The sequence below is a fragment of the Condylura cristata genome, unplaced genomic scaffold, assembly GCF_000260355.1.
Source record: "Condylura cristata isolate star-nosed mole 26May11 unplaced genomic scaffold, ConCri1.0 scaffold00012, whole genome shotgun sequence".
NCBI classification, from domain to species: Eukaryota; Metazoa; Chordata; class Mammalia; order Eulipotyphla; family Talpidae; genus Condylura; species Condylura cristata.
In genome coordinates, this window is record NW_004567113.1 from 21142415 (window position 1) to 21166413 (window position 23999).

The following is a 23999-nucleotide window of genomic DNA, read 5'->3' on the forward strand; positions in this document are numbered from 1 at the left end:
GAATAAAGCAAATATTATTAAAGGGATATGGAACCACAGAAGAGCTGAAACAGCCAAAACAATTTTAACAAAAAAGAATGGAGGTAGCACACTCTTAGTAAACTGTACTACAAGGACATCAACCAAAACAATATGGCATTGGAATAAAAGAAAAAAGACAAACAGAATAGTGGACTAGAATTGAGAGCTCAGAAACAAGCCCACACATATGCATAGCTTATTTACAACAAAAGAGACAAGAGTATACAATGGAAAACAAAATCACTTCAACAAACAGTGCTGGGAAAACTGGACGGTCACATGCAGAAAAATGAAATTATATCACTTTCTCATACCATATGTGAAATTAACTGAAAATGGATGGAAGACAGGAAACCACAAAATACATACTAGAAAGCATCCCATGACACTGGTTTTGGGGATGTCTTAGTGACCATCTCCAATGGCCAGGAAAACAAAAGCAAAACTAACAAATAATACTCTATCAAACCAAAAAGCTTCTGCACAGCAAAAGAAACTATCGTTAAAATAAAAAGACAAACAACTGAATGGGAGATGATATTTGCACATCATACATGCAACAAGGGGCAAATATTCAAGATCTACAAATAACTCATACAACTCAACAAAAAGAAAACAAAACAACTCAATCAAAAAATGGGCAGAAAAGCTAATTAGATAATTCTCCAGAGAAGACATAAAATGGTCAACAGGAACATGAACAAATGTCCAACATCACTTATCATCACAGTTATATAAGTCAAAACTGCAAGACACTACCTCACCCACATGAGGAAAACCTATATCCAAAAAAAAAAAACAAAACAAAAAAAAACAGACCAAATATTGGTAAGAACCTCAGACACTACTGGTGGAAAAGTAGACTGGCCAAGTCTCTATGGAAAACAATATGCAGGTTTCTCAAAATATTCAAAATAGATCTACCATTTGATCTAGTAACTTTACTCCCTGATGTGATGTTTATCCACAGAATACAAAATAACTAATTCAAAAAAATATATGCACTCCCATGCTCACTGCAGCACTGATCACAATAGTGAGGACATGGAAACAAACTCATTACCCATCAAGAGATGACAGGATAAAGAAGACGTGGAGTATATTCAATGGAATACTACTCAGCTATTTTAGAAAGATGGAATCCTGCCTTTTGTGATAACATATGTGGACTTGTGGTGATTATGCTAAATGATATAAGTTAGAAAGGCAAATGCCAGATGACTTCACTCATCTGTGTAATATATACAAACAAAACAAATGAACAAACTAAACATAACAAAAACAACTTTGACAACACAGTGGTGGCTACTAGAGAGGAAGAGGATGGATAGTGGGAGCAACAAGTAGAGGCAGTGAATTTGATAATGAAGAAAGTTATAAAACTTTGGTGGATGGTGTGGTATGTAACAGATTTATTGAAGTATGAAGCTGTATTCCTGAAACTTATATAGTACTGCAAAACACAGTACATCAATAAAAAAGAGAGAAATACATAAAAATGCTTGTTGTAGTTTACTGTGTATGCCTTTGGCATTCCATATGCCTAACTATTACCAGAAACTGGTACCTTTCATTTTTCTCAAATATTAGTCAAAGAAAATGGAGTCAATTTTTGGATGGAAGTTTTCTCAGTGAGGCAGTGCTGATGGCATGTCCTCAACAAAAGTACTTCTGCTTATCATACTTCCTCCTGGAGCAGCGCCTGTTTCTGTGTTCTTTTTACTTGCAATGTTCTTCTCTTCAGCCTTCAACAGATTTTTCTTTCTTAACCTTCAGCTCTCAACTCAAGTCTCAGAGAATTCATTTTCTGGCCATCCTAATTTTGTCAAATCCCTCTCTTATCACATCTTATAGCACATGGGCCACACTCCAGTACGGTGCTTACCGCGGGTGCAATTTAACACTTATTGGTAGGATATTTTAATTTTAAGTGTCTCTCCCCAGTGGAAGATAAACTCATAAAGGCAGAAAGTATCTTTAAAGTACTATACTCACCATCATATCCCCAACTCCCAGCAGATCTTCAATAGATATTCTGGATGAAGGGATGGTGGATGGATAAAAAAAGCATCTCATACTTCCTGATACTGATGTGATCTTGGAGGTTACTGAGAGAGAGAGAGATTCTCCCTAGTTTCTCAGCACTGAATAACTTACTTGATAATCTACTTTGTTAAAGAACAGATTGGAGGGCTAAGGACTTCCAAGAGGAGGGAAGTTGGGTGACATGTTATTATAAAGTCACTGGCAGTCAAAATATTTCCAAACATGCCTCCAAAAGGCAACCAAGATAACTTTCGAAACTTTTAAACTCAAATAAGTAAAAGAAAAAAGTGAACAAACAAAAGAATGGTCAATGAACTGATTAATAGATTTGGGATAAGATTAATGGTTTTAACATGATAGACACACTGATATCTCACCCAGAAAGGAAAACTTTCTGTTCACAATGAAATCTAGTCCCACTACCCATTTCACCTTGTCAGTTTAGCTATTTTAATGATAGTGTGTTTTATTTACTTTTCCCAAGAGAAAACCTAACTATACTTAGAAAATCAACATTAATATGGTTTCTGATTCTAAGCTATGATTTTTGGGTTAAACCTGTAAGATTTCCAGAGAGAGAAGGAAAGGTTTCTTCATCTATTTTGCTTAAGTTTCTGCTGTATTATAGTTATAAATAATTAAAGAATTGATATTGATAACACAAACTGAATTTGGATGCACACAGTGTCTTTCATATTTCATTCACCCTAGCATGAAGCTGTGAGAAAGCCTGATCTGATCTTTTCCATGATCACTTTAGTGCACTGGCTAAGAGCTTTTCTTAGAATCAGAGAGATACAGTGTCCCAGCAATGCCACATGCCAGGTGAGTCACTTCTTCTATGAGTTTCATATCACTTACTTCAAATGACTTTGTGAGGAAAACAAACTACCTTGAGAGTACTGAGACCAGGTAATAATAATAACTCTTATTATTAATAATACTGACATCATTAGCAATATGCTATTAATGAAATTCAAGTCACTTTCCATATAGGCTCACTCTTATTATTTCTCATAACCTTCTACTAACTACAAGGAGAGAAAAAGAACAGATAAACAAACATACAAACAGATAAACCTACAAAATGTACGTGACTACTCAGGCCCATCAATGACAATGATAAAAAGATGCCAAGTCTTACTTTCTGGAAGTAAAAACACATGATTTATTTATTTATTTATTTTTACTATTTAAGAAATAAATAATGGGACCCAATTATTCATTCACATTGAGTATCAATGTGATTCATTGTGTATTGAGTATCATCATCACTCAATAAAGATTAAAATATGTGCAGCCACCTATCCCTTTCCTTAAGGAAACAGAACGTTTCTCCCAAGCACCACTCAGTCTAGTTAAGCTTACGTCTCAGGACTAAGTCACATGCATGGTCATCCGTAGGCCCAAGGGAACCTGGAAATGAAGGATTTTCACTGATGTATTGCTCTTATAAACAACACTGGGATTGTGAGAATAGAGAATGGATACTAGAGGCCTGCTATTACACAGACTCCTAAAATGGTCGTCAGTTTAAAATGTCAGAAAGAAAATGACCATAGTCTTTCCTTCTACAGGGGAAGCGATGTTTTGGTAGAATCTGCTCAGTGTCTTTGCTTTCTGTGTTGGTCAATTCCAGGTAAAGCAGCAGTGAAATGTGACCAGCTCCTCACCCTCCTGCCTTACCTCTTAACATACTGCTGCTCTCTGAGGCTCAAATCAAGTGCTCCTTTCTCTGTGAGTCCTTCTCCAGCTCTGCCAACAACCTTAGCTCTTTCCTCTATGCTCTCTTATGTATAAAACTCCACTCTATCAATTTGTCTCTTAAATTTGTCTAATTTGTGTCATTTTCCCCACTAAAGTGCTGGTTTGCAAACCAAAACAAATCCTAGAGATATGACTTCAGAACTGAGGCTACAAAAGGGGAGTGCGTGGGGGGAGCCAGGAGAGGGGCCCAATACCCTAGAGAGGGTGCTCTGTGATGGGCATGGTATGAGGACATCCATCTGAAGAGGCGTGAACCCATTTCCCTAAATCATACACAATGCTGGAAATCAATGTTATCCTTAATGCAAATTTAAAAAGCAATATGAAAATAATCACTTAAAATAATGTAATAAACTGATCACATATTTTAAAAACTAAACTGCCAGTTTTTTAATGATGTTTTCATTTCTATAGGCCCAGTGCCCAGGACAGTGCCTAAAAAGAAGTATTCCATAAATGTTTCTTGGATTGAATCAAAAGGGACTGAACAGAAATTAATTGAATTGACTAGCACTGCCCCACACTGAAGTTCAGGGGTGTAGCTACATCTTTCCTCACCCTGTGGTGGTGGCTAACAGGGTGCCTGCCCTGGTACCCTAAAGGATGATGACAAGCTTACAAGTTTATGTTTCATACAAATAGATCCTGTCTCAATGAGATCATGTATTAGCTTGGCTTTCTGACCAAAAAGGAGGGTCAAAAGGCAATTACATTAGCTTATTTCCTCTCAAGGGAACCATGGAGAAAGGAGTAAAAGTCACTGTTTACCAAACAAAAGACTGAGAAAATATTGTTCCACTTAAGAATATGACAAATTAGTGAAAGTGACAAAAATAAATAGAAACCTACCACATATTCAAAAAGTTGCACAATTGCCTAAAAGCCAAACTGTAATTGTGAATGTGCTGGCATTTGGCACAGAGTTCAGGATTTCAGGGAAGCAAGTCACTCTTTTATGAACACTAAACAGAAATGTCACAAGCAGCTTTTGATTAAACTATGATTGTCACAGTATATAGGAATGAACTAACATATGGTGTTTTTAAAATAAACTACTAACCACATCCAGTGGTTTCAATTAAAGAATGGTTCATTGCTTACAAAAATTCCCCTAGACCCAGCTGTCTTCCAAAAAAGTCCCATTGCCTCACTCTGAATTTCCACTGTCATCAGGGAGATTACTAAGAAGCCAGTCTAGGATTTGGTGTGGACACTCAGGGAAGTCTTTGTAAAAAGTAAGTACCTTCCTCCAGCTTCGTGAGAAGCTGAACAAACCCTGGGGGTGATCAAACTTCTGTAAGAAGTACAGATTGAATTGCAGAGTTATATTAAATGACCTGCTAAAAGACTAGAAAATATTTTTAAAGGGTTTTTTAGAAAGTGGAAGCTGTTTATGCTGTGTTATATTCATTACTTAGATGTTTGTACAGATACCAGAAAGAACCATAAAATAATCTAGTAAAAGGATTGTAAAGAGAATGTAGCATAGATTTCCAATCAGTTTTGAAGAGGAAAAGCTGTATAAAACTCCCAAGTTTGGTTTCAGTTGGCAAATAATAGCTCTAAAAGATCCTCCAGCCACTTTTCACTCATACTTTTTAAAAATTTTGATTAGCATTTGATCTTGATAAAGTGACTACTGGAATACCAGTTATCTACCTTTTAACCTTTTTTTTTTTTTTAAGATTTATTTTTTATGCATACAAGCACTGGGGTTCAGGCCAGAGATATGAGGGATAAGAGAATTCTCCAGAGACAGAGTGGGAAGCAGAACAGGCAGATCTACTGAAATTCACCTCTGAGGGGAACAGCGGGCAGCTCAGGAAGGGTCTGCCGCACCTCCATCCTTCGTAACCAGAGTATCTTTTGCTCAAAATCTGTATTTCAGAATTGGAGGAACAGGGGAGAGTTGGATATAATGTGTAGATGTGAGCAAAAAATAATATGAAAATCCTTTTGAAATTTTTTGCTAGTTTTTATTTGGGGCATTTTATTTGTTTTAGAATTAACAATGCAGAGTTAGACAAAGCACTATATGATGATTTTTATAGTTGCTCATGCATGTGATCTGGATATTGGGTGAAAGTATGGTGAATTATTAGGTATAGATATTGCCATTCCCATTACTTGGTAACAAAATCGCTCTATTTTCTGCTAAAAATAATTTTAATGTTGAATGAATGCAGTTAGCTACATGATCCATAAGTTTATTGGAAGTCTGCATTCATAAGCCACTTTTTTCATTACACCTAAATTAGTCCTAACACATCCTAAATTAGCTTTACAAATAAAGCAGGATCAATTCCATGTAACTGCTACCTTTTGTGGCCTTTGTGGTTAAATTTTGGTAACTAACAAATGATAATTTTAATACTAATTGCTGAATCACAGTAACAAAATTAGCAGAAGTGACTTCTAAGACAGAGTACATTCTGCTTTTTTAAAAAAGTTATTTTGTTTAATTGGCAAACAGCAAAAAATAAATAAAATTTCGGGAAGTTCTTGTTTCAAAAGCATTAAATCATATTCTGAGAAGATGTACAAATGTCATCTAGGTTCTGCAGCAAAATGGACCTTAATCTGTAAATAGCAGATGCACATATATAAACAATTCTTGTAGTATAGTAACATCCTTAAAGTGGTGTAAACCTGTACCTTTGGATCATATACAGTGTTATCAAACCGTCATTACCTCAATAAAAAGTAATATAATAAATAGATTTTAATATCGTTTGTAGCAACCCTACACTGAGACATATTTTCTTTCGTAAAACTCCGCAAAATTAAAAATTTATAATTAAATGCTTAGAAAATTCTCGCTATAAGGCATGCCACACACAGCCTTAGTGACATATTTAGTAGCTAACAAATTTCACTATTGTAAGTAACCTCTTTTTGTATAGTACCCTCACTCATCACAGTGAATACAAAGGCTAAATAAATAGTCATAAGCAAAGTCAAACTCAATATGCTATATGCTTCTTTCCAGAAATGCCTTCTTAAAAAATATTTTGCATTCTTACACTGACCTGCATATTTTCACACATTTTAATATTTTCCTAGGGAAAAAAAGTGTACAGAGGGTAGCACTCTTATTTCTGTTTTGAAAACATGAAATATTTCTATTTTATTTACATGTATAGCAGCCATTGCAAAACAAAGCATTTTTAAAAAATTGCTTTTCCTCATTGTCTCACTTTTCATTTCATCATCATTTAACTCAATCTACTTAACAACTCTGGTGGTATCTATTTTAGTCATATCTCACTAAGATTTAAGTTAGAAGGAAGCATTTTTTAAGAAGGTAGCATTTTTTTTTTTACTAAGATAGTTGTTAACACTAAATAATGCAAAACCTTTCCTTTACTCAGACAGATGAGAGAATTTTACCTATCGGATAAGTTTCAGATATTTCATTTATGCATCTAATTAAAAGAGGTGCTATTTCAGTGCACTATTTAAGATAAGTTTCAGATATTGCTCCCAATACTGATGGGGAGAAGACACGTAAGTCTGCATGGGAGAGGTTTATGACTACTTGAAGCATTACAGGTCTAAGCATGAGAATATGTAATATACGTCACACTTGTACCAGGAGTTCAAAAACTGGGAAATAATTATAAACTGGCATACATGAACTTAAAGAGGTCTTACTGAAACAGAGTACACCTATGATTTTCATTAAAATATTTAAAATATAAGAAAGAACTCCATTACATTGTCAATTTACTTTTAAATATCTAGGGACCCTAAGTTAGCAATCTGTGTAACGTAATAAGAAGCATTAGGTTTTGTTGATTTTTGTACAAGGTAAGACTAGATTTTAGATATCTGTTAGCCTTGTCTGAAATATCTCCCATCTATTTCTTTTTTAAAAGATTTATTTATTTGTTCATACAGAACTGGGGCACAGGCCAGAGGCTCAGGGGTGGCGAGAGGCTTCACCAGAGACAGAGTGGGGAGCAGAACAGGCAGATCTATGAAGTACACTGCTGAGAGGAGCAGCGGGCAGATCAGGAAAGGTCTGCCATGCCATGTGGTCCCCTCCAGGGCAGGCGGGAATCAAACTCATGCAGAAGTGGCTTTAGCTTCTTAGTGCTGTGCTTTAACCCGCTGCGCCACCAGGGAGGGCCCTGAAATATCTCCCATCTATTTCAAGGAAAAAGTCTAAAGATTAAAAACTCAGATAAGAATATGCTGCATTAGAAATCAAAGCAAAGAGCAGACACAAGTGCCACTTTGAAGGAAACACCCAAAATGATTCAGTGAATGGCTGGCCATAGAAGAAAAAGAACAGGGAAGAATCAAAGATAAATGATATTTCTATTACATATTAACCAGGATAATGGAAACTCCATGTTTACTACACCTCTATAAAGTGTGATGAAAAGTCAAGTAACACTCCCCATCCATGAGAAAGTTATTAAAAGAAACCAGCATTCCTGTTTCCAGATTGTGGTCATGGAAGAATTCAGGGGACTTTTTTATAGCATATACCCATGGCCCCCAAGGTCCCCAACTACTTCTACAGCAACCATTCAATCTCAGAAAACCCTGAATCTACATCCCTGGTATGATGATCCCATAGAGTCATTTAAGAATTATTTCTTTCAATATGATAAATTTCCTAAACAGCATACCATTTCAACAAGATCCATGCAATAATACCAAGTACAGCATGGTGGTTACAATGAATAATACTCTATTGCATATTTCAAAGTTTTAGGAAAATATATCTAGAAAGTTCCCACAAGAAAAAACTTTTGTAACTGTATCTGGGGACAGATGTTAACTAGACTAATTGTGGTAATCATTTTGCACTGTAAACAAATATCAAATCATTCTGTTATACACAAGAAACTAATATCAGCTGCCAATGAAACTAATTAAAATTAAAATCCTGGAACTCAACAGATCCTCCCCCCAAAAAGATCCCTTCTAATAGTTTTCATTCTTTTACGGCATTCCAAACACACACATCACCCTCACACACACTGACAAACACACTCATACCCTCCAGCTTCCTCTACTGTAAGCTTGAACCTCAAACCACAAGCTGCGTCCTGCCTTCCACTTAGGTGGCAATGTCTGTGGCCGAGAGACATTATTAAAAGCCACTATTTCATTAAAGTATATTTTACTGCTTATACTCCACACACTGCTCTGGTTTTCCCTATCTTCCCCCCTAAGTCATAATCTCTTTTTTAGCTCTACGTACCCCAGCACCTGGGGCATAGTAGAACCCTCTGAGGCCTCTTCAACGCATGAGTCACTATAAATAGCAGCAACATCAACTCTCCCATGACACACGTAAACACTATTCATAACATCTCATGGCATGATAAAATCGAATAACTATTATAATGGAATAGTCAGAGGCAACAAGATATGCCCCATCCCTACTGTAAGAACAGCCACTTGCAGGGCACTTCAAGGATTGCAAGAAAATTGCAGTTCAGAAAGTCCAGGTCCCCTAAACAACTACTAGAGTTAACTGGCTAAAGAAGACAGAAGCACCATCACATAGTCCTGGGGTAGTCATCTGAGCCACAGAGGAATAAACAGCAATTATTTGTACCACACAAACCACAACACTGTTCAGCCAGCACACTGCTACCAAAAACACAAGTATGCCAAACATATTTCCTTTATGCACAGCACTGCATTCAAGTGCCTGCGTCCCAAACAGCAGTCCTTCTTAACCAGATTAATTCCATCGAGAAACATAAAGAAAGAACATCCTCTCATGAACGAGCCACAGCCCACTGGCGTGCAGGGGCCCAGAACGGGGGGTTCTGACTGTTGTCCCAATTCTAGGACACACACAGTAAGCAGGGCCACTTGCTCCTGGCAGTGTCCCACACCGAAGGGCAGCATGATAGTAGCACCTCTGCCCCCTGAACACCTACTTTGCTTATTCCTTTCACCTACCAGCCAGCATCCAGGCTGACACTCTTTGGTAGGAGACTGAATTCGGTTCGTTTTCCCAAAGACAGTCTTGTGAGGCACCAGCCAACCTGACAGCTAAAGCATTTGTAGTTCAGAAGGCCATAAGAGCTTAAAGAATAATGATTAGGATTTATTCTGAGGCTCTTGGCATTGCATGGATCCAGTGGGTGGGAAAAGAGAAGCCTGAAGTAAGTATTCAAAGTAACTAAATACTACAGGTACTGCTTATGTAACACTCAGAACACATACGGAATCAGTTCTGCCATGTCCCCTTGGACAGATGAGGGAACTAGAGCACAGCGAGGTTCTATGTCTTGCCAAAGCTACTGATATGAGCTGGAATTTGAACTCAGTTTGCCTCAAATATGCGTTCTTAGCTCCTGATGTGCAGTGAAATATTATCACAATGGTCCCCTTCTCGAGATGCAACTTAAAGTGTTCAATTATTTTTTAATATAAAACGCCTTTGTCCTTAGACCTAAAGACAAATACTTCCTTGTACTTATATAAGATGAAAAATGGAGAAGAGGATGAAAGAGACAAGATCATTCTTTTGAGTTTTGTTTCTTAACAGAGACAGACTCTGCCTTATTATCACACACATTCCAAAGACTCCTCCTCCTGCGCACTGACTCATTTTGGGAATATACAAATGGCACATAAAAAAATGAAGAAACCTTACTTTAATATATCAAAATTAATGTCCTCTCCTGAAAACCTTTAAAAACCAAGAAAAAGTTGAAATGCACCAAGAAGAATGAGGTCAGTTGGGGAGAGGGCACGGGGTGTTCACTGGGAAAGGGGAAGTCAAACGATAAAACACCAAATATTCTTGGCTCTGATGAAAAGCTACTCTGTTCATTTACCCGGAAGCACCAAACAAAAACAGCTGCCCATTTCTCTGTTTCAGTTTCCTGAATATAACTGGATCACCCACTGGCACCCACTGTGACAGGTTCACGGAACAATGGTCACTAGAATAAATCCATCAGCTCTGATATTCATCCAAAGCGCTAAAAAAGAACGCCAGCAGGCTGAACCCGTGTCTGCATGCACACACCTAGGGATGATTCCACCCGGGCAGGACAAACGTGTGAGAGGCACTTAGCACCTTCAAGCATTGATGCATGTTCAAGCTTGTCAAGAAATATATTACACATCAGACCAATATGCTGAACAGCATGTTCTGTTTGTAGCTAGCTGTGTTTTTTTAAATATTTTACACATCTTCTATAGTCCCTCTAAGTCCCAAAGCAGCCCGTGATTCTTCCATAAATATCTCACAACACTAACAAAATGTGAAGTGCAGAGGTCGAAATCATCTAGAATGGGAGGTTGTGCTGTGTTTCCAGAATCTATCTTAACCAGAACCACCTTCACATCCACTTTCTGGGCAACCGTCAGAGGATGGCAGCTGCTAACTTAGAACAAAAAAGAAAAGAAAGGAAGGAAAGAAGGAAGAAAAAAAAGAGTGCGCAGTGGAGGAGGCAAATGGATTATTTTTAAGAAAGAGCACAATCTAACTTTTCTCTCCACCACCCACTCCACACCACCTCCTCATTCCCTTGTCTCTCCTCCTGCTTGTTCTTCCATTTCACTTTCTTCCCCAGCCTCTCCCCATTGCTCGGTGCACACACTTCTCACACACATCTCCTACCACACCAGCACTGACACCACACTGGAAAAAGAAGCTGTGCAAGGACTTGGAGCTGCTGTTGTGCTTGGAGGGGCACTGAAGCTAGCTAGCTTCTGCAGAGCTCCAAATGTATAAGAATCAAAACATGCAGTCACTTTTTAGAAGCCCTACCTTGACACCAGAGCCACAGAGAAAAGAAAACCCATCTCTGTGATAAGCTAAATGAACCCACTAATTATGTCATCCTCCTGATTTACTTAAATACTGCAAGTATTTGGCTTATTTCTTCTTGTAAGCGCCTTTACTACTCGACTCCGTACCTCTTTCATATAGTTTCTGAAGCTGAGCTGCCTGTTCTGTGTAGAATAATGTGCAATTTTGAAGGGTATGTGATAAATCCATGTGCCCCTGTAGGTCAATTTCTTCCATAAGCTGCAGATGACAAGCAACTCAACACACTTGGGAGTCATCACCAGACCAAAAGGCCACTTTGGCAGTAACTAAAGCAATGAGGCACTTTCCAAAATGGGATAATTAAAAGTTAGGGCTGGATTTTATGTAGTCTGGGAAGAAGGCAGAGCAGCACAAAGACCAACACAAGAAAATCAAGTGGATCTTTTATCTATAATGTGGGGAATAGAGAGACCAATAAATTCCAGGCTTATGTCTCCCTCTAGTAATCCATCCATTCAATTACTGTTCAATAAGCTTTTATTAAGCACATACTAACTGGCAGGCACTGTGCAAACATAGTGAATAAGGCTAACCTCATCTTTGCTCTCAGGGAGCTTACAATCCAGTAGCAGCCTCAGACAAAACTATAGACTCGGCCCTCCCTGGTGGCGCAGCGGGTTAAAGCACAGCACTGAGAATTTAAGCCACTTCCGCATGAGTTCGATTCCCGCCTGCCCCGGAGGTGACCACATGGCGTGGCAGACCTCTCCTGACCCACCCGCTGCTCCCCCCAGCAGTGTACTTCATCGATCTGCCTGTTGTGTTCCCGCTCTGTCTCTGGTGAAGCCTCTCACCGCCCCTGAGCCTCTGGCCTGTACCCCAGTTCTGTATGCACAAATAAATAAATCTTAAAAAAAAAAAAACTATAGACTCACAAAATTGCAAGCTAAAACATGTGTTATGAAAAAGACAAAGAACTGAAGAATAACACTGGAGAATCTATGTAAGAGAGAAGTAAGGCAAAGCCTCTCTGAAGACAAAAAAAAAATCTAAAGGGAGAAAAATTAGTCAGGACCATTTCAGAAATATAAGACTGTATGTGCAAAAACCCTGCTGCAGAAAAGACTGGGGCACCAAAAAACTGAAAAATCAGTGTGGCTGAAGAGAAGTCAGCAAGAAGAGAATGTCACAAAGCAGAAACGGTGAGACACTGTGGGTTGAGATGCCCAGCTGAGATTTTATTCTAAGGACAACAGAAAGTTCACAGCAGAGGAACGCCATGACCCAATTTACACTTTATGATGATCCCTCTGTGTGGGGAAAAAAACTTGAAAAGTGGAAGTTGCTGCAGTTGTCTAGCAACTGGTTCAGAATGTAGTAGCAAAACTGACAAGGAGTAGAAGTATTTAGACATATCTTGGAAAGTTGACCATCACTCTTGGACTGTATAAGGGGACAGAAAGAAAAGAACCACAGACGATTCTCGTGAAGTTGCTCTATTTATATGTTTCTCTTTTCTTTCAAAAGTCATATAAGCACCACTTGTTATATGAGGACCCTTGTGGGAATCTAGTCTATGCAACATAGACATAAGCAACTCAAAGGCCCAGATACAAGAAGAGCGGAAACTGTGCATGACTATCTTGAAAGACAATAATTGTACACTAAACAAATGTACCAATAAACAAGCAAGTTTTTCAGTAAGAATTCTGTTGTCATGTTGCTGCCAAAGACCTGCAGCATTGAAATCCTAGAGCTAAATATCTTCTATATCCAGGTGCACAATTCAGACTTGTAAATGGAACTGTGCCAAGTAAATCAGCTACCAATTCATTAGTCTCTGTCATAAACAGTAAAGAAAGTAGGGTAACTTTTAAGTGCATTATATTGAATTGGATGGCGCATCTCATAAATGCCAAAGGCATATTACATCATAACTTATTAACTAACAGGAAAGTTAACTATAAAATGCAAATTTAGGCCCTCCCAGGTGGCACAGCATGTTAAAGCACAACACCAAGAAGCTAAAGTCACTTTAGCATGAGTTTGATCCCAGCCCCGGAGGTGACCCACATGGCGCAGCAGACCTCTCCTGACCCGCCCGCTGCTCCTCTCAGCAGTGTACTTCGTCAGTCAGTCTGCTCTGCTCCCCACTCTGTCTCTGGTGAATCCTCTCACCGTCCCACAACTCTGGCCTATACCCCACTTCTGCATGCATAAATAAATAAATGTTTTTTAAAAATGCAAATTTATAAGCAATTCCAACTTGGTCCTTAACCATGGTCTCTCCATGGCAGCCCTTAAGATGGAGTATACAACACAAAGTACTCTGGGGGCAATACCTCTGAGGATAAAAAGAATGACCGCTTTGGGCCCTCCCTGGTGGCGCAGCGGGTTAAAGCACAGCACTGAGAAGCTAAAGCCGCTTCCGCATGAGTTCGATTCCCGCCTGCCCCGGAGGTGACCACATGGCGTGGCAGACCTCTCCTGACCCGCCCGCTGCTCCCCTCAGCAGTGTACCTTGTCGACCTGCCTGTTCTGCTCCCCACTCTGTCTCTGGTGAAGCCTCTCGCCGCCCCTGAGCCTCTGGCCTGTACCCCAGTTCTGTATGCATAAATAAATAAAATCTTTAAAAAAAAAAAAAAAAAGAATGACCGCTTTGTTTGCTATATGCTGCCCTCACATTTGTACCTAAAAGGCAAAGCAATTAATCTTTGATACACACTCAGTCTCACTACCTTTCTGATTAGCTCATTCCTGTACCTATTTGAGTGTTACTGCCATTGATACCATTAAACTTCAAAAAAACTGGTATAAATTGTCATCTCAAAATTCCTTGGCCCATTTGTCTGAGTGTCTCTTTGTTTCTTAGTATTTCTAATGATGATTCACTCCTGTTCTTAACTGCAGGATAAGAGATTATTTTATTTATGTGAGGATGATAGGAGAACAAGAGTTAGAGAAAGAAAACACACGTGCGCACACACACACACACACACACACACATATCTACACACACACACTGGGGTGAGGACACCAGGACTCTGGTTTACTCTTGCCAAAATAGATATCAAATAGAGATAAACAGGAGTGATGCATTTGGAAAGGGACATTATCTTTTGTTCCTCCAGACTATTAACTATAACCTTTCTGTCTGTATTTCAAGGACTTTGTTTGAAACAGACCCCGTTATGTAGTCAATAGACGAAGAACCTCTTTCAGAAAAATTCTCCCGCGATGTTCCAACTCAAAACCTTCCAACTGGTCTCCTGCTCTCTGATCCTTTCTAAATCTTATATTTATCCCAAAATCTTAAAACTTTAATTTACTGATCAATCTCCAAGTTCTCTTTAAAACTTTGTTCTTAATTTGGTGGTTCATCTGCTAAGCTCCTCTCTTATAGGACTGCTCTGGCTTCTAAGCCACCTGTTCAGTTCTAACAGCGAGACTATAAAAGATTAACAGGTTCACATCACCACACTTCACACCCTCTTTAACTTAACTCTGTAAATTCACTTTTCAAAACTCCTGAGCTGTTCTTTCTAATTAGGCCTCTCATCACCTGCAATGTCTGAACTGGATCCTAATCTGTGTTTAACAATGCATCTTATTGCAGGTTCCCTATTTCTGCAACTGTTGCAAAGAGATGAAAAATGTATAGAGTTCTGCCAACATGAAAAGCTGTCACTATATAACTCCTGTTGGGGAAATCTCCAAAATTGGCATGTGTGTCTACTACTTCTCACTTCTACTACACATACTCATTTTCATTTCAGCCACAAGTTACACAGATGGGCAAATATTCTCCACTGTCAACAACAACAACAAAAATATATACATATACTCCTAAATACACAGTTTACCCTGCCATTTGACTCCAAGGTGTTCTTTGATCTCTTGCTCTCCTGTTCTTAATAACACTTCTATCCAATGTATATCTACTATGTTCAACATCTTAAGAGCTGTGTCAACCTGTATTTTTCTCTTTCAGGATGCTTTCTACTATTTCATTTTAAATCGTCAACCTGGCCCAGAGCCTAGTTAAATGTCACCTGTAACCTAAAAGTGTTGTGTGTGTATGTTTACTATTTCAATTGAACCTACTTCTAAGAAGAAACAATCCAAACATTTCTCTCTAAGAGTCTTCCCACGACTGTTGCTTGCAATAGTTAAATACCATCTATACCACTCCATCTATACCACTCAGCTTTATTTTACTAGTCAAAATGTAGAATGCATGACTATGATTACACTTCAACTCTTTTTCTAATCAACTTAGATCATCTTCAAGATAAACCTTCTGGGACAAGAAAGTCCGCTCCATAGACATGCTTTACAAGAGAACATTCCAGCATTACTGTGCCCTTCCTCCATGACCACAACATCCTAAAGTGTCTTTCCCATGGATGTGAGGCAAAAAGGATAACCCCTCCCCCACAGATACTCACTAAGAGGCTTTAGGATGCTGCTACTGGATTCATCAGCGTTCTCCACATCCGACTTATCAGAATAGTTCTCAGAAATTCTCTCTTTTTCCTTCTTTTCTTTGTGCCCTGTCTTTCTCTTGTGACGTCTCCTTCTCCTGTAGCTCTTCGGCACGTGGACACCAATATAGATGGTGTGGTGGCCTAAAAGAAGGTAAACAAATCACCAGTCATTTAAAATCACATCTTCTGGTACATATAAATTGTACAAGATCCATAAGTCTGAAGAAAATACCTATGAATTCAATGTCACCATGGCATACTTATCAGGTAAAAAAAAAAAAAAAAAACTGGGAAAATAAAATCTCTATCCAATTTTCACTTATCCAGAGTGTAATTCAACCTGTTGGTAGGTGCTAGGGTTCTGTAAATTACAAGATGTACTCTAGTTCAATCCAGACAGACTACTTCAGTTTAAGAAAAACCAAAGAATACAGAATGCATATTAGAAATCCTTGACTCAAGTCATACTCTGCCATAAATTTGCTATCTGATCTTGAGCATGTCCCTGTACCATTCTGGGTCTCAATCTCAACACTTATATAAAGAGAGATTTAAATTGCATAATCCCTAGAGGACCTTCCAGTTCTAATCTTCCATGAATCTGTGATTACACTGAGTAAAGTTCTGAAAAAGGAGCTCACGATACAGCACAAAATAAAGATCTAACTTAAAGTTCAAGAAGTCATTTTGCAGGGGAAAAGATTTTACATTAAAACTTTTTTTTCCCCAATCAGCAGAACAGAAACTTAGAACTGGGACAAACTGAGAAAAAAATAAGACATATTTGGAGAGAAGATTTTAGAAATACTCAAATGTTCACACTAGGAAACAGCTAAAATGAATGTCAGCTACAGTGCCATTCTCATTTTTCTTTTTTCGTTTCCAAAAGTTTCTAAAAACTGGTTGTTGCAAAGATAAAAATAAACCCAGCCCAGCAAAAATTGCCTTGAAGAGAAGGGCATGAGGAAAAAAGATTGTGAAATGCTTTTAGTTCTCTAGATGGAAGTGCTGCAAACTGACAAGTGGTATTATTTTTACAAAATCTGATAAGACAGGGAAAAAGGAACTCAAAGTTCCACATCTTTTATTTCTTAATTGGGAAACTTTTACTTTCACTTTATGTACAGCATAACTTCTTAATATGAGAACCATCATTTCAACATAATGTGAAAACCTTTTTTTGACCTGTAAGTTAGGTTGGACTGTCTCATCTCTAGGTTTCTTTTTCCATCCTGGAATTATTTCGTGATGACCACTTAACAGTGTCACAGGCAACAGCACAAGTCTATGTGCAATGCACTTATATACGGTGTGCCTGTCAAAAATTGCGATGAATTATCGTTCACAGCAACTCTCCAGAAATACCTAAAACACCATAATTCACATGAAGTTCCATTAAATTGGAAGGATTAAAACAAAATATGTTCCTCAGGGAGAGAGATTCCAACTAAGTGATGCAGAGCCCTATGTGAATAGGTTAACGTTCAAAAGAAAGCATTTAATGCTTGGAATGAAATCAGAGACCTCCACACAAAGCATGAAGCTCCCCTCTAGGTGCACACTGCCAACAAACACAAATGCAACAAACACAAACACACGGGACACACACCAATTCAACTATTATAAAGCACAGTGAAGTTCTCCTCATGAAATGAGTGCCAGTGAGAAATTTATCATGTCTAACTATTTGCAAGCAAATTGTTCTCATGGGAAAGCTATATTATAATAGAAAATAGGAAATGTCTCAGAAACAATGTGAATTAAGAAACAGTGTCAATTGTTTCCTGCACTCTACTTACTGAAGGAGTTCTGCAGCTATCTCAAATCACACAACATGTATAAACAGCCAACCAATTTCTCTAGTAAATCAAACACTAAGACTGGATGCCTTCATTCAGAAACTAGGAATCATCATGGAAAAATTTAAACTGGAAAAATGTCTTAAACATTCACATTAAATGTTTTCTACATCTTATTGGCCTACTAAGCAACAACAAAAGAAAAAGGCAGTTAAGCTTCATTAGCCACATTGATGCTATACAGAAAGCTTTTTAAATACATTTACCCAATTCTGCACAGTACATTTGGAAAATCTTTTAAAATCCTCTATGCTCTGGTAGAATTTTAAGGTAAGATTTCTGGCTATAAACTGATGTCACTGTCAACTTAACAAATGCGTTAAGGTGATTCAGAGAGTAAACTTTCAAAAACCCATGGAGCGGAATGTACCTTACATTTTAGAATCTAATTGGAGCTGTAATCACAAAATGGTGCCATTTTATTCACATGATGGCCATATGCCTCTCTGACCCCTACTCCTTGGAAGTCAAGGCACTGAGTAGCGCTATTCAAAACTGTCCAGGCCTTGCCTCAGATATTTTCCCTTGTCACTCTGTCATGCATATTTGCACAGCTGGGAGGTTTTAGATATGATGCTGCACTGTGGAAGAGACAAGACAACGAGTGAAATGTGATTTCTTTCACAATATTTTCAATATCAGATATGTTTTATCAGCTTTAATGAGGTTTATGTTTCATGAAGTTCCTTTCATGAGTGCAATTCAAGGATTTCTAGTATACCAACACAGGTGTGCAATCATCACCATAATCCAATTTTAAGACATTTTCACCCATCCAAAAAAATCCCTCAAGCACATCTGCAGTCAACTCTGTTTCCATTCCCAGTCCGTACAAGTTTCTTCAGTGATGGTCTCTGGGAAACTACAGTTCCCTGGGACCCACACCACTATAAGATTCTTGCAGGGGGCCTACATCACAATCAAAAGGAATATTCCCTGACTGAGAAAAGCGTTGCCTTCCACAAAGTACCAGAGGAAATCAAGACACTGAGCAGCAGTTCAAAACTCCAAGCACCCTCCTTCCTCTCACACATTACTGGTAACTAAATTCTCCTCCTGTTTGTATTTGACTAGAGAAGGAAAATGATCCCTACATTAAACAAACTTTAAGAGCTCAGAGACAACTCTTGTGTCTCATCAATCCCTTCTCAATCTCTCTCTTCTTCAGCTTTGACCACGAGAAGAGCACAAGCAAGCCTTGCTTTGCCACTGAGTGGGTGTAAGACACGCTTTCTCAAGGTGATGACCAAATATTTCATTAGCTGTGTGTGTTCAGTAATAAAAATACTTAAGGTAAGATGAGCTGGAATGGAAACATTCTTACTACCCCTACAGACTACCTGTTCTGGGAATCACTAGAACCATTACTGTTGACAATCTGCTCCTGTTGATAAGAATATCAGAGGTGGATCTCAATCTTTATTTCCACTATAATATCTTTACCTGTTTCAGAGCAATGTCATGAATTTGGATGGCTATTTTTAAGACTACAACTCACAAAACAGTGTAAGCTCTTAGAAAAGTCATGTAAGTTAAGGATGTTACATTATTTTACATGTAAATCAAAACAAGAAAACTCAACAGGTAAGTTTTTCAATCCACCAAGTCTACAGAATAGTAAGATGCCCAAATAATCAGAGTTAGTTAGCTTCTTAACTCAGAAGGGAATAGACTAAGAAAAAGGACTTCTATGTTAGAAATTCAGTAAAAATTGCTTCCAAAGATAGTGTTTTTTAAAAATGAAGCAAAATTTGGGCCCTCCCTGCTGGCATAAGGGGTTAAAGTGCAGCACTATGAAGCCAGATGCAACCACTTCAGCACAAGTTCAATCCCCAGCCAGGGAGGTGAACCACAAGACATGTCCGACTTCTCCTGCCTCACCTGCTGCTCCCCTTAGCAGTGTACTTCATCAGTCTGTCTGTTCTGCTCCCCACTCTGTCTCTGGTGAATCCTCTCACTGCACCTGCACCTCTGGCCTATACCCAAATTCTGTATGCATAAATACATAAATCTTTTTTAAAAAATGAAGCAAACGTTCTTCTAGATAGCTATAATTCACAGAGAAAAGATGTCTGTTTATAATGCTATTAAAGTAATGGTTACATTTTGTAAGATAAAACTACTGGAATCTACATTTGAAAGTGTTCATCTAAAACTGAGTCAAAGGTGCTCAATTCTTGATATGGCCATGGCCTCAGCATCATGTATTCAAATAAAAACCCTACAGGCCTTTCTTTGACAGATGATGCCAGTTCCCAACAAACTCTAAATGTCTTGAGAATATCTTGCAATCCATTCCACAGCCAGTACTACTGGGCCAAAATATGACTTTCCTGGTTATCTTTCAATGTCAGAAGTTATCACTAAGTGATCCTTATTTCTTTCCATCTTCACCCACTCCATCTCAGCTCAAAGCAGAATTATTCTGAACCTATCAAGTCAAATTCTCCCAATTCCTAAGATATTTCTAAACTAACATCATTCATGGTTGCTACCATGTTTGCAGTTCAACAGAAAACTCTTACACTTAGAAACATGGAGTCATTCAACTTAAAGAAACTTTTCCAGATAACTATGTTACTACCAAGGACTGTTTAGGACTTTGTATAATTTAACTCATCAAACAAAAAAAGAGCTTTACACCAGCCAAACTGAAATTTCTATGGGAAACTTGAGGCTTAAGAACATATATATGCCTCTAAAAGCAAGATAAATTTTTAAGTTTCTTCAAGAAACATGTAAAGAGATTATTTTATTTATCAAGCACTTATACATATGCTAGGGTCTAGCCAGGTCTCAAATCAATTACCTCATGCAATCCTCATAACTGCACAAATTAAAGAATGGCATTGTACAAAGACAGAAACTGTCACTAGCTCATAGAATTCCACAGAATATTTCTCATGTTCCAAAATCAAAAATACTGTTTCATTCCTGCTTTGGTGTTGTTCAGGGCTTGAGTGTGTGTGTCATATACACTATAGTTTTGTAACTGGGTGGTCCCTAGGAAAAAGGGAAGTTCCAGGTTCCCTGCCCCATCCAGAAGGAGGGTGGAGCTGAGCAGAGAAAAAGGAGAGAAGAAGAGAAGGAAGCTGGATGGAGAACAAGGAGACCTGAGGAAGCCACATGGAGCAGCAAGCATGTGAGGAAGAAACTGTGCTTGTTTCCTGACCCTGGACTGGTTAAGGCAGATGTGGATGAGATACCTGTAGGGAGGTGACTATGGCAGTGTTTATATTGATTTTGATGTTGCTCTTTTCCTCCCAGATATGTCTGGCCATTTCTGACCCTTTTCCATGGGTCCGGGCCAGAAGGTGCTTTAGTCTAGTAGTGGGCTTTCAGGTCTTGCTTTGGGCCAATCCCTTTTGGGTTGACTTTTGCCCACAAGGGGATGGGTAACTTCAGGTGTTTGATTTAGAAGTCATATTCTTTGTGTTCCGTATTGTATATCCACTGCATTAAAGTCCCTTTTCATTAAAGTTTTATATGTTTTGTCTTGTTGCAGTGGATGGCAGAACCCACTTAGAGCAGGCAGGTTTGGGGCTTCAGTGCTGCCTCTCTCCCTCTCCTGTAACAGATTTACTACTACTCTTATAACTGATTGTGTTTCCTTCCTTCTGTTGACTGCCACAAACAGAAAGAACAAATCCTCAGGCAATCTGCAGAGGGTAGATGGTTTCACAGTATGCATTTTAGAAACTAACCTCACTCTTCCAACTTTCCTGCCAGTTATTTTCCCCTTACACCAAAGCTTTTAGAAATAAAGCAATATATAAATTTTGTTTCAAACCTGAGATTTAGTACTGGGAGTAGAGGGTGGGGAAACCGGAGGTAGCTATCGGGGACAGTAGAGACTGGACAAAGACTTTAACTGCCCTGGGGTGGCCCTGGGGTGGTGCTTTAGTTAGATCTAATTTATGCATCTAAATCTTTGCCCCTCCCCCACACATCTACCCTTAGCCACCTACATACATCTCTAATTAAACATGGAGTGATGTTCCCAGCTTGATTTTTATCCAGTTGTCTCTCTATGACCAGCCACATTCATGTTCTTTCAGATGGAAAGCAAAGATTCTAAAATACTTGGTACTTTCTATCATTCTTTCTAGAATCATTCTTTCTGAGATATCAACACTATTCCCCAACTGCAGTTTAAATGCTCTCTTCCCTGGCTTATCTAAAGTAACCTGGTCTTGTGCCAAGATGCCTAAAATATGTTGTAGCTATCACCAGAAAAGATGTAAGGAAGGAAAGCAAAATTAAGAGACAATTATTTTTTAGTTTTTAATTATGAAAACAAAAATGTACAAGAGGAGGTAGAAACTCTATATGAGTGATAGGTAATAAAAAAGATGCTGTAAAATCTTACTTTTTCAACAAAAAAACTAAAGGATTTTTTAAAAACTGCATGCATTAAAAAACCTTAAACAGAATCACAGTATTTATTCCAGACACTACAGAGGTTGTATGCTTGGTATTTTAAACACTAAGAACTAGATCAGTATGTATAATCCTAAACATTTAAATAAATGAAACACAAATAACTTGTTAGCATATTATTCACAAACCCATAGGAGTGTCCATAAGCAGCTGTAATAAGATATAATCAAAGTAGCATTCCTAATTTACTCAGGCATAAATACTAGTTCATGGAAAAAAGAACACCCGTCAAAAGGCATGGTATAATTTTGCAGTTAACGGGGGGTAAGTCAGCCCATGATGAAATATTTAGATGTTGGCATGAGGGTTCACACTTCAAACATACCACTACCACACACACAGAAGCGATGATTTCTATTTTTGTATTTTAGATAGGGACAAACTTTTCACATAGAAAAATGTGTTTATTAATAGATAATTACATACTATATATGTAATTTATTTATAGATCATTTTGAATACTGATGAGCAATCTACTTTAATACAAATGCTACCAGTTACACTTAGAATCAGGAATGCAAGCAAATAAGTAGCAAGACTATGAAAAACAGGAAAATACTTTTCTTCCCACTGAACTGCCTGGGAATTTTTTTCACAGAAAGCCTCTCAGAGATCCTTAAGGCTCCCCCAACAAGACTGATAAGAAATCTCAGCTTGCAACCAGGTGTTTACTAAGCACAGCACTTTTAATATTTAATATTTGGTGATGCTGGTGATAATCTCCAGGCAAGAAAAAACAGCAAAGAAAAAGATCAATAGGCAGTTGAGTTTATAACTTAACTATACTGCTATCTTTTAGCTGAGTAAACTCTTGCATCTTCCTTTTAAGTGCTCATTTTTAGCAAAAGAGTTCTAATTATAGTCTTTCGGTAAAGGTAAGGACCCTAAAATCACAGACTCAAGTTAAATTTCCATTAACAATCTCCATTTCTAAAAGCTAGTAATAGAGGCCAAAAAAATGATCAGCACATTAAAAAGTCTAATTAGTAAATATTTTTTAAAAAATACAACTTGAAATTATTCAGTGGTTATCAATTATTTGAAAATATCTAGGCTAGAGAAACCACTTAAGGTACTGTGAAAACTATCTTAAAGAATTAATGAATCTAAAGTGCCATTATTTTTAGCTTTTATAAATTAATTCTCTAAGAAGTTGATTCTGCAACTAACAAAATCTTCTATATCTGTATCTATAGATAGAAAATACAATCAGTACCTGTACTGCAATCTCTATATTTAAATAAACATCTATAGAGATACATAGGTATCTGTGTACCTCTATATACAAAGACACATGGAGTGACTGGTATATTTTTTAAGGACAATACAAAAAAAAAAATGCCCATCAAGTGTATCGCACAGCATGATGCTGATGGTATTTCTCCCTTCTCCTTCCAAAATGGGAAAAAACAAAGTCCTATTTCTCCTCATATTTTCACCCTCCATAATCTCTTTTCTTTAGCAAAGGCATTCCAAAGCATTTATCCTGAGCAGGACAAAACAGTCACATTTAGACCAACTCCAACCCACCCGTCAGTGGGGCACTGTGGTCACTATAGAGTTTAACTGTTTCATCAGAGCAACACCTTTGATAACTTCACTCTTCAATCGCCCTATCCA

General features: G+C 38.0%; 1 protein-coding gene across 2 annotated transcripts in view; it reads right to left on the reverse strand.

Moving 5' to 3' along the window:
* The window catches only part of SLC4A4 (solute carrier family 4 (sodium bicarbonate cotransporter), member 4), a 291594-nt gene that overhangs the window by 257175 nt on the left and 10420 nt on the right, over positions 1 to 23999 (reverse strand). For both annotated transcript variants that reach the window (XM_004681227.2, XM_004681226.2), the window contains exon 2: positions 16042 to 16221. In XM_004681227.2, the coding sequence (XP_004681284.1) occupies positions 16042 to 16221 (180 nt within the window). The remainder of the gene's footprint in view (positions 1 to 16041; positions 16222 to 23999) is intronic.